The sequence below is a fragment of the Physcomitrium patens genome, chromosome 24, assembly GCF_059467195.1.
Source record: "Physcomitrium patens ecotype Gransden chromosome 24, ASM5946719v1, whole genome shotgun sequence".
Taxonomy (NCBI): Eukaryota; Viridiplantae; Streptophyta; class Bryopsida; order Funariales; family Funariaceae; genus Physcomitrium; species Physcomitrium patens.
The window spans coordinates 9133183-9145097 of record NC_143433.1 but is presented as its reverse complement, the minus strand read 5'-3'; the positions used below and the strand labels follow the sequence as shown (position 1 = coordinate 9145097).

The following is an 11915-nucleotide window of genomic DNA, read 5'->3' as shown; positions in this document are numbered from 1 at the left end:
AACATCTGCTTCCTAAATATCTTGCGAGTAAACCTCACAACCTCAGTACTAAAAAGCAAAAAATCCGCCGGAAGCCAACGGTGAGGGGGAAAACGGGGTGCCTGTCGGGGCCCCTTTGTTTTCTGAACGTAAACCATGGGATGCGCGAAAAATTACACAAAAAGCATGATGGAACAACAAAGGAGTGTAGACAACAGCAAAGACTAGCTGAACCTGCCTGAAGAATAAAACCAGGTTAGAGCACCAAAAACCTGCCCAGGCAAAACGAAGTTTTGCTAAACAGGACTGCCCTTTTGCTGAAATATTATGACAAAAGGCAGATGTAGACCTGGCGACACTGAGCTCTGAGCTGAGCTAGCCCCACCCGAATAATCCCGAGGTAGGTTAATGAACTGCTTACAAAACCAGGTATTCATACACCTGCAGACTGCAATTGAGAATACTCCTGGCATGTCCTTTCGAGATGTTAGTATGGCACCAGCAGTTGGGGTCGATTCCTGAGGAAATGCAGCCTCCATATCAGCAGGCTTGACAACTGAGCATCCTTAACAAATCGTGAAGACGGGAATCAACCAAAAATCAAATGAGATCTGCCGTACTGAACCTGTCTGACATGAGCATCTTGTCCACAGTTTGTAGATCGGCACGGGACATCCCAGACCTCCATTCTTGAGCTCAAGAACAGCAACGGCCTCATCGTTGGATTGAATTAACACATCCACACGAGGAGGACTGGCATAAAAGAAACACTTTTGAACGTCTCTGCCCGCGGCCTTTGATCCGTCTGTGTTCGTCGACTCTCCTCCCTCTGCTAAGGGTTCTGGTAGCACTTCAAGGTTCACTTTCGCGGCGTATGTTGCCGAGGAATCTGGCCGCTTCTTACTAACGAATTCGCAGGTTTTGTACACGACAAATTGAGCGAGGGCTACTCCACTTCGCTTTCCTGCAGTGAATACAGAGTCATCCACTTTCCGATATATACGCTTCAACTTATCCGCCTTGTTCAGATAGTGTTCGATGTCTTTCACCACATCCCAATACTCCACTCTCACGGGCGTGTACATCCGCTCCTTCTGCTTGGCGCTTGGAGGCTTGGAGTTCCCTGAGACCCACGACGGCAAGTCCTGACGTAGCCAATCAAACTCTGTGCATTTGTCTGCACATGCAATCCAGTAATTCAAATAAAAAACCAATGGTTAAACTAAACATCCAGGGGCCTCGCACTTGCAAGAGTAGCGCTTCTGCCGCTTCTCAAGATAAATTGCACCCTTCAAAACGTGCGATGAGAGATAATAGAGGTTTCTAAGTTTGGAAAAATCGGACACCTAAAATTAGTCAGCACCAAAGTTGCCAAAGAATGGAACAAAGATGTCAGGAAACACTACCTGCTATTCAAAACCCGACACCCCAGGTGATGATAATGCGTACACAACGCAGGGCAAACTGAAGCAAACTAAGTGCCAAGAATAGAGTACTATCTGACACCCTGATGGGTGAACGCAGGGAAGAAACTTATACCAGACCTGCTTATTCTGCCTTCAACCCTAATCAGTCCACCACAAAAGCATGTTCTCACAAGCGTAAGTAAGCATACTACCCTAAGCAACAAGTAGGCATACAAGAGCACACAAGAATCATCTGACAGATCCAGGATCCAGATTCTTTCTAAGATTACACACCTGACGATGCCGCCGCTGCTTGCAAAGACCGAAGACTGACTACCTGTTGATCGCGGCTGCTAATCTGTGAGCCAAGGCTGCTAATCTGTGAGGTAAGGCTGACTATCTGCTGATCGCGGCTGCTAATCTGTGAGCCAAGGCTGACTATCTGTTGGCGTAGGAATTGCAGCTTTGCTTCAAGAGGCTTTTTCGCTTTATCTCCCGAAGCAGCAGCAATCTCCGATTCCACAACTCTGATCTCCGCACTAAGCTCACTTATCTCCGCTCTGAGCTCACTTATCTCCGCTCTGAGCTCTGATTTCCGCCCTGAGCCCTCTTATCTCCTCTTTCTTCGCTCTTATCTCATGTTCCGTCGCTCTTATCTCCTGTTCCGTCGCTCGTATCTGGTCTTGCAGCGCATCCTCTAGATCCTCCCCCTCACCGACGACCTTTCGCCGACGACCTTGGTCCGTCTGAAGCAGGAAAACCCAACAGTACGTGCTGCTCAATACCTCAGCAAAAATACTGCTGAAAACCCGAGCTGAAACCACAACGGAACCCCGATCCGAAATCCACGTTAGAATCTAAATTGCGCATACCTAATGAAGCCCAAACGTTTCAAGAACTCACCTCATCAGGAGCCATCGCCTCCATAACTTGAAATCGCTGAGGGCGTGCTAACTCCTGCAGAAAAATGCCGGAAAAGAACGGAGGGAGCGCAACCCCCCGGGGAGGGGAAGGGAGAGAGAAGCAACCGAAACGGAGAAATGAGAAAAAGGATGTGCCACCGAAAGGAGGGCAGGAAGAGGGGTGGAAGCAGGCAGACGAGAGGAAGAGGGCAGAGAGAAGGCCGCAATGAGGAGGATGGAGAACGCAGAGAGACACGGCCTCGCACAGCAGAGACAGGCAAATCATGGAACCCTGGTTCTGCACACAACCCCGGGCCCTGAACACTAACTCGGCCGCATTTGTGGCAGTTAGTCAGGGCGGGCCCAACCCCACCGTGGCCCGCCCTCAGCACTGAGTCCCATTCGCGTGTGAGATTTCGCTGCGGCGGGGCCCGCCCCACAATTGCCCGCCGGGCAGCCTCTGCTGCGCCGCTCCACCGGCCCCCAGAAGCCCATGCCCCACCGCCCCGCCCGACCCGCTCACTCTCCTGCTTGCTTCCATCGCCTTGCTCGCTCGCGCGCCTCTTTATTTTCGTTTTGTTCTGGATCGAGGAAGTCAGAGTTGAACCTCACTCTCCATTCTCGGCTCCAGCCATTCTTCTTACTTTCGCTAGAGGACTGGCTTTACTTGGTTTTATAATTTGGAAAAGCTGCGCATGATATCCACTTGTGAAACCTGATTGGTTTTCTTTAAATTGAGTTGGGTTTACGCTGCTTCAATTGGAAAGTGAAGTTAATTGCGATCTCTCCAACCCCAGCTCCTGAATGTTTATTTTTACTTTTTTATGTTTTTTTCTTAATAGTCTTTGAGATTCTTACAGTTGTTTGTGTGTGCCGTTTTGCAGACGAACTGATAGCTGCAACCATGGGTTTTTGTACGTTATGCTGGATAGTTACTTGTAGTGCTAGCGACAAATAAGCATTCTTTCGATTCTTCCGTCTATTTTCCTGATTGTTTTGGAGCCATATACAACTGCTTTGTTCATTCCTAGACTTAGTTCTGAGGAGCCACCAGATTTAGTCTTTTTATTGGTTTGACCAATTTTTTAACATGTAGGAATTTACTCATTTGTTTTCGTTTAGTAGCACTTAAGTTCTTGTGAGCTAGCCTTCCATTGTTTTCAGTTGTTGTTAATATTGGATTGATTCATTAGAAATGGCTGCCTTGTGTATGTATTAGTTATATCAACTGCGGGGTTTGCGTGTTATAATTTGGCTTAATTTAGAAATTCTTATTTTCTTTGGAAGGTCTTGGAGAATTTCAGCGTGGTTTAGTTTTCAAATGGTACCACCAAGTGAATTTTAACTACTTTGAAAGCGGATGGAGTGAAGATATTATTTAGTGAAAATTTCAGTCTTTACAGAATCTAGAATACTGTCTACTCTTGGAGATTATTATTCTGCTTACTTCCATCACACTAGATCTGCAGAGTAGTCGACTTTTCGGATGCCAGAGGATGAAGGGAGCAGAGTTACGGAACCCATGCCGATCTCTTCATGACGACAAGCTTACTCGTTGTAGATGAAGGGTCGTGAAGAGAACTAACGACGCTTCTCTCGCTGTTCTTTCATTAGTCGATGGTGATAACATGAATGCACCCTTTTGCAATGCATAAAAAGTCATGAAGGAATCGAGCCTCGTGAGTTGAGTCCATAATCTAAATGGGAATAGGCAAAACAGTCGAAGCATAGAGGGTCACCTCATCAAGACTAAATTGTTTTCTTAAGACTATTTACTCCTCCATATTGCGCTTTGTTGCTCTTCCTTGTAGCTGTTCTGTTTTATTTATCAGGTTGAGTACTAAGAAGATCTGGGGATTAGCATTTCACTTTTTGCTGCGAATTCAACTTGCGACTCTCAACACCAACAGCAGCTTGGAAAGTGTAGCTCACAGACAATTCACATCTTCCGCAACCCGAAGTTGCTCATTTCCTCAAAATACCATACCGTTCTGAATTGCGATTGCGGGCATGTGCAACTACAAAATCACACAATACGAGGCTGATGTTGTTTGAGAAGAGCCAGCTCAAAAGATGAGGCAGATATTTCTTCTGTGTAGATGCCATGATTTTGAAAGTTGCTGGAGCAGGCCAAGCAAACATTTAAGCGCAAGCAGTGAATTGAATCCTCTGTTCGGAATCAAGTGCTCCGCAATAGTCCATGGCCTCTGCTTCCATTTTGTGGACAGTGCTGCTCATCTACTCAACAAAAATAATTCCACTGAGATGGGTTCATAAGTTTGACATCGATTCACCGAATCAGCATATTTCACGCACACTTTTTATGCACCTCATGCACGCATCTCACCCTTTTCCCGAGGTTATATCAAGTGAAAGCGATTCACAGCTTTACAAGCAGACCGTAGATATCACCAACAAGTGGCGATCAAGCACGCGGCCAATCTCGACCAGGTCCCACTCAGTCGCATCCCGGTGACAACCCAGCGAACCCACCCCACACAACACCATCGAACTCTCACTCTCGACACTGGAATCATGTGACGAATGCGTGCATAGACAAGGACTGGACCCATCGATGAGAGTCGACGTCAGGCCAGAGCTCGGTCTGAGGAGGCAGCAGTCGCACAGCAGATGACCGTGGAGCTAAATGCAACGAGCCATCCGAGCAGGTGAAAGCAACGGGCGAGGGTGACGACGACTGGACGTGCTTTTGCAAAAACAAAAAATGCTGGGAAGTTGACATGGGCGTGTGCAGCCATTCTCTGCTTCTTTTCGCCATCGCTCCATCTACGACGACGAATACGATGAGGAGCAAACTAGACCAGAAGTAGAGTATCCACAAACTTGTGACCGATTTCTAGACATCGGTATCGGTGTTTGTGCATCGTTGTCGGCGTGTTTCAATCCGTTCCGCCGTGTGTGGATGGATCTACCGACTTTATGTGTGGGTCCTTGTTGTAAGCTTAGGAAGTATATGTGAATGTTTTATTCTTCTTCTTCTTCTTCGATGTAATGCTTGACAACCAAGTCTTTTCTGTTGTGTGTTAGTTGTGTTTCTGAAGTTCGGTTGTTGAAGATCTTTGTTATATATGTTGCTTTTTTCATAGTTTTTGTGTGCCTTCTTCGACGTTTTGAAGTTCATTGCGGTTGATGTTGTCGATACAACTATGTTTGGTGATTTATATTTTTGTACTGTAAGATTAAACTAAAAGTAAACTAATCCTGCTTTGATTGTGTTGATTGGTGTCTGATGCTCATTGTGATGATTGTACATTGGTGTGGAAAGTGTATAACTGAAGATACATTTAGAAGAAAATGGGTTTATTTAGAAAAAGCGGTGAATGCTTGAGTGGAGTGATTTGAGATAGCAGTTTTAATGGTATCTGATATTATGATTTGATACGAGTTTAAAATCATGTTATGTATAAGACTGGTTGGGGTAATTGTACAAACTGATAATCTAATGGGATTTACAATTATGTTAGAAAATAAAGACATTAATTTTATTATTTCATTCAAATATTGGTTTGTTTAGGGAAAATGCATTGATCTTGAAACATTATGTGTTTATGCTTATTTTTTTAATGCTTGAAACTTAATTTTAAAAAAATACATAGCATACCAATAAATGAATAAATGTTGGAAAACGTTTTTTTAAATTGACCATTTGCATCATAAATATTTTTTAAAATATTCTTAAAGATATGACACATAATTGTATTTTTCTCAATATCTTAATGATGCAATTTTATCAATAACTTAAATAATATTTTTTTTGTTTCCAAATTTTTCAAATTGTATTTTACAGTTTAATCAATATTCCAAGTTTAAATGTGTTTATTTAAATTTATCTTATATATATATATATATATATATATTTATATTTATATTTATTTATTTATTTATTTCCTAATTTCTGTCTCATTTTATAAAATTAAAAAAAGTACATAAATCCAAACATCTGAACACAAAAAGTGAGTAAAAGTGTGGATTGGATTCTTGAAATTGCAATAAAATAAATTATCTAATCATATATGTCAAAAATAAATAAATAGATAAAAATTATAAAATATATGTTGTCCAATCTCCTTTGATTAAATTGAATCTCTGTTAATATGTTTTGTAACTCTCTAAATTATCTCCATATAGATCTAAAAGTGGCTGAGACAAGAAATATAAAGCCTAAATACCCAATGGATTCACTCTGAAATTTGTTACTACTAACAACAAAAAAAAAAAAAAAAAAAAACAAAAACAAAAACAAAAGATTGAAAAGATTCTGAAGAATACCAATCTTATATGGACAATGAATGCTCTAAAATAAAATCAACACTATTCATTATGAGGTTCTTTGAAGTCTATTCTCCAACCTATTTTTTACTTTGATGTTCTTTAACACATTCAAAACTATTGAATATTCAAACTTAAAACATTCAAATTGTATATCCAAAAATAGCATTTAAAGAAAACAAAACAAAATAAAAAAAAATCATTAAATAAATAAACATGGCCCAACTCCCGTACAATGGATTGAACCCCCAATAATGCCTTCCAAAGTTTTTGTAAAATTGAAGTTTCAAAAGCAACCAATGCATAAGTTGTAGAACATAAATGCTTCATGTCACACCTTGACACTAGTTGTTTTAAATAACACACAAATAAATAAATTTTTATATTCTTGAAAAAAAAAAAAACTAACTAACTAACTAACTATCATTTCCATAAGTTATTACTTTTTTGTAAATACTACATTTTTTTTGTAAATCTATTTTAGAAGTTATTCGTCATTACAAGATTCTTATGATTTTGTACTATAATCTATTTTTCTCATCTAATGATATCTACTACGCATGAATTAATAATGCATAAACCTTGAACAATTAAACCCTGAATTCTGTTGAAGCTCGAGGAATTACAATTTATGAAATGCCAACAACGAAACCCTAAATTTCACGAATACAGCTCTTGGTAGGCCTCGAGACTCAATCATCGGAATTTCTATAACCTCTGCCAAAGGGCTCTCGTTCTCGTCAAGAGTGAAGTCCGGAGCCTCTATCACGAAATAACAATTGATGTTGACGCACTCTGACAAGTAAGGTAACTTAAGATGCGTGGAAAGTGGCTCCAACAGCAATAACAGCCCTCGAATAAACCGCTATTTAACTAGGCATCACGAGGACTTCAAAAAGAAAGAAAAAATAAATAAATAAATAAATAAAGGTGAACTACGCACCATGCAACCAAGCCCTAGAGCCATGGTTGGTGTTGTATGAAGATTCTGCCATTAACTCTGTTTGTTGTGAAATTCCTCAGAACCTCCTCGCTAGCGCACATGAAATATGACGAGGTGAGCGTTTCTGACGAAGTTCGCGAAGGCAGAGGGACTGGGGTGCTGCTTGTCTGGCTAAATAGGAACAGGCCGCAGTCTTTCTCCCTTCATTAGCAGTGCCAGGTTACTCAAATACATACGCATTCCTCTTCGGTGGTGTTGGATTACCTATACCTCCCTAGAATACAAATTTTCCGTGTGTCAGTTCCGATGCTGTCTCGTTATCCAACGGCTGCTGGTGAGGCCAGCTTGGCTCGTTCAAACCCCAGCAGCATTTTCATGCTGATTACGTTGATCGCGGCGCTGAATTAGCGCCGAGGAAGGGGTTCCGGAATCACCGCCTTCGACGAGGAGAAGCAGGAGCTCCAGTTTGAGCCTCTTCGAAATGCGGTTGTAGGAGCTCTATTGTGACTATAAGTGACCTTGTGTTTATAGGTTATAATGCGGTTGTAGGTGATATTTCCTATAACCGGTCGGTGCACAATGTTCTTTAACCGCGCCTTCAACATCCCGTACCCGCCCTCATGGAGCCACCTATGCCCAGGAAGCCTTTGACCGTGCCCCATTTACAATTTAGTAAATAAAGGATATGTATTTGTGTTTGTATTTACTGGGAAGAAACTAATTTATATGCAAATTGAAGAAGTGTAAGTACATGTGTGTGTGTGTGTGTATATATATTACTTCTATTTTATTTGTTTGGCACTGTCAAGAGAAGGAGAAATTCCATGTAGATACAATGTTCTTCTTGGTGTGGGTCAATACACAACACAAAGATAAATAAATGAAATGACATGAATAAGTAATCATGTATTTTTCATGTGGGACATGGAGTTTTGATACAACATTGAACACAAGTGTTGAAGAAATGAAGTTGTAAAGTGTCCACCCTTCTTAGTTATTGCAATTTTTGTTTCCAAAGAGAATGATGACAATAACAACTACAATTGGGTATTAATTTAAAGTAAACCATGCCATTGGAGGAACAAAACCAACCCAACTATGGGGTTCTTTTCACATCAAACACACGACATCCTTGTTTTTCATAATCAAATATCAATCATGTGGTTGGGATATGAATGGGGTGCTTGGATTGTAGGAGATTTATGAAAGTGTGTGGGTCAACATTTTTCACATGTTAAGAAAAGGAAGGAAGTAAATTTCATGATGCAATAACACAAGGACCATGTCCAAGCAATTGCCTTAAGTTTGAAGCTATCAAATGTGGTGGAGTATAACTTTCCAACCACTTACTTTACTTCCAAGCTTGACCTTTGTTTTTAATTCCAACCTTTTTCTCGCTTACTCTATCTCTCTCTTCATCCTAACATTAATTATAACAACATTTCCAATTGTTGATTGTTGATGTTAGCAATATTTAAGAGAATAAGAAAACTTCATTCGTGCAATATTCTACCATCATGATTGGTCACAGTTGGTGGGTACTATTTGATAATATTTATTAATGATATTTCATGTTTAATTTTGTCCATTTTTAAAAAATATCTTTTAAATGATAAGATGGGAGATTGATAGAAGTATTGAATAATATTAATGACAACAATAACAACAAAAATCCCTGGTACAATTTGAATTGTCTTGAAAATTGTGAGTTTTTAATAAGTATTTCTTTAAAAACTGCTTCTTTTCAAAAAAAAATATGTTTGTGTTCTTGTTGTTAGCATTGATTTGAGCTGTTTGGAGAGTAAAGGAAACTAGTAAAACGTGGACTTTGATAATAATTTTATGATGAATCTATTTATAACTTATTCACTCCTCTACAAGCACATTTGTATTAAATAAATTTATTATTTTCTTTCTTTTACAACAAGCATTATAAGATGCTTTAGGTATAACTTAAAAATCACTTTGTGACCAAATGAGGAATAATAAAACGAGGCATAAAGTTCATAAGCTATGTACTTAGTTAAAATAAGAATTCACATTTTAAAAAGGCTTAAATTAAAGATGCGATTTAGAATAATTATATATATATATATATATATATACACACACACACAAAATATATTATGAATGCATACATTTTTTAACAAACATACAAAAAAATCATGATTTGTGATTTCTAACCCGAGGTGCAGTAAAAGCACATTCATGCATGAGTGCATGAGGCAAGTTTTCAACAATATATTTACAAAACTAAATCTTAATGTTACATATTTTTAATTAATATATAAATATTTATTATTCAATAATTTATTCTTCCTATTAATAACTTTCTTAATGATAATAAGCTTTTCATTCTTATTTTTTACAAGTATGTTCATACTTTGAGTATTGGGATAAATAGAATTAAAAGATTAATCTATTAATAAACTATTTCAAATATATGATAGTTTATCTTAAATTTGTGTATGAAAGAACCCATCTTAATTTATGCAAATAATTGCATTAATTTCTTTAGTTTAAATCCTTTTTCCAATTGCAAGTCATTTAAATTTAACATGTAACTAATATTTATCTACTTTTTCTTCTTATAAATTTAAAAATACTTGTATTTGAATGATCTGTGAATACGAAAGTAGCAATGATATTCAATAATATAATATAAAAGCATGAATTATTACGAAATAAAATAGATTGGATATTTAATTTTTAAATCTATCCCTATCAATAAGTTGTGATGATTTCTAAATAAAATCTCGACCTGGGAAAATAAAAATATTATGTGTTTCAAGTATTATCTTAGCATAAAAATTGAAATGAGCATGCATGAAAAATGGCAATAAATATATATATTGTTGCACATATTTCCTTAGTTTAGTTTTATATATATATTTATTTTGTATATTTCAGTTTTGGTTTTTTGGTAAATCAGAAATTTCCCAAGGTTTCATAAGTAAATTGTAGCACATTCAGATGCACTAAAAGAAGGTTGACTTGGCTAACAAATAAAAGACAAGAGAACTTAAAGCGAAAGTTGGATTTGGATACAAGTGATACCTACTCCCAAATTATGAACAATGTTTTTGCTGCTATTGTGCCAATAAGATCAATAAATTGGAACCCCTTTTACTTATAATTGTAAGCAATGAAAAAAAGAATACAATTACAACCCAAATCTAAAGCAAAGGCACCTATGAGCGTACAATCCAACGAGGGGTTGACCATGCTTGTTCAAACATAATAATACTCCTACTAGTGTGAATCAGACCCACCCAATTAGTGTACAAGGTTTGATTAGACGGTGTGAAAAGGGATGTTTTGGTCAGCACTGGTGTCTTTGTCTCAGCGGGAACGCAGTGGCACCAATTCTACAACAGGGTACGCACGTTCCCCGTTACCCGATCCCCGCTCCCCGCTCCGCTCGAGACGCTTGTAGCAGTAGACCACAGGAGGAGTACATTCCAAAACGTAAACGTGAAAAAAGAAACTACAGGGAAAAAGGAAAAAGGAAACGAGAATGGAAGGACGGTAACAGGAGCCGTGCATGGCACCCCCGTTCTCCGTGTCTCGTGGAGTTCACCACGTAGGGAACGGATCCCAACCTTCGGGAACAGGGACGGGTTTGGGGATTGGGACATGGGAACAGAGTGACGTGGGAGCGTTCATTAGATGATGGGGCACAAAAATTGGCCTCAAATATGAAAAAAAAAAACATTTAAGCGTATTAAAAAAAAACATCAAAATAGAATACTTCTTTTTCGAAATTGGTGTTTTGTATAAAGCATACAAACATTCCAAACAAATACGTTTGGACTATTTGATGAAAACTTCAATTTCGTGAATTTTCCAATTTAAAATATATCAAATTCACTTCAATGAATATTAGAATTAACTATATTTTTTATTTAATAAAAAACCTCAATCTATTCTTTTTATTTCCAACATCACCTATATATATATATCTATATATATATATATATATATATATATATATATTTGATTTAATATATACTAATTTTGATAGTAAAACATACATGATTTATGCTTGTAATAAAATGTATTACACATTTTTATAAGCAACGGCTTATTTGAAAGTGTATTTAAATTTATTATTTGTACAGTGTAGATGAACAAATTTTCTGCAAGTCTACATTATATCTAAAACCTCACTCACTAAAACTAAATCAGAATGCAATAATTAATATAAGAGTTCAAAAAAATCAGGTTAAAAATTACACTTGTTGTTATATGAATGTACATATACATGCACAAAACACAATATATATATATATATATATATATATATTCATATAATAAAAAAAGCCAAAGATGCTATAGGACAATGTTTAAATGAATTTGCAACATTCTGATACACATTGTTGAAAATTGTCATTT

General features: G+C 37.9%; 1 protein-coding gene and 1 long non-coding RNA gene across 2 annotated transcripts; both read right to left on the bottom strand.

The window, feature by feature from the left end:
- Positions 1-1913: 1913 nt before the first annotated feature.
- On the bottom strand, positions 1914-2626 carry LOC112276957 (uncharacterized). The gene is made up of 2 exons (XM_073531124.2): positions 2289-2626; positions 1914-2131 (listed from the first exon to the last, which is right to left on the bottom strand). Exons 1-2 carry the CDS (start codon positions 2571-2573, stop codon positions 1952-1954), a joined length of 465 nt encoding a protein of 154 aa, XP_073387225.1. The 5' UTR covers positions 2574-2626; the 3' UTR covers positions 1914-1951.
- Positions 2627-6928: 4302 nt separating this feature from the next.
- Positions 6929-8028, bottom strand: LOC141044908 (uncharacterized). Its single transcript, XR_012216705.2, has 2 exons — positions 7521-8028; positions 6929-7372 (listed from the first exon to the last, which is right to left on the bottom strand). It is a non-coding gene; the product is annotated as an uncharacterized LOC141044908 (long non-coding RNA).
- Positions 8029-11915: the final 3887 nt, after the last annotated feature.

Coding starts and splice junctions, on each gene's coding strand:
- LOC112276957 (XM_073531124.2), bottom strand. CDS start 2,573: ATGATTTGCCTGTCTCTGCTGTGCGAGGCCGTGTCTCTCTGCGTTCTC. Junction 2,132..2,288: donor AGGCGATGGCTCCTGATGAG/GTGAGTTCTTGA, acceptor TTCCTGCTTCAG/ACGGACCAAGGTCGTCGGCG.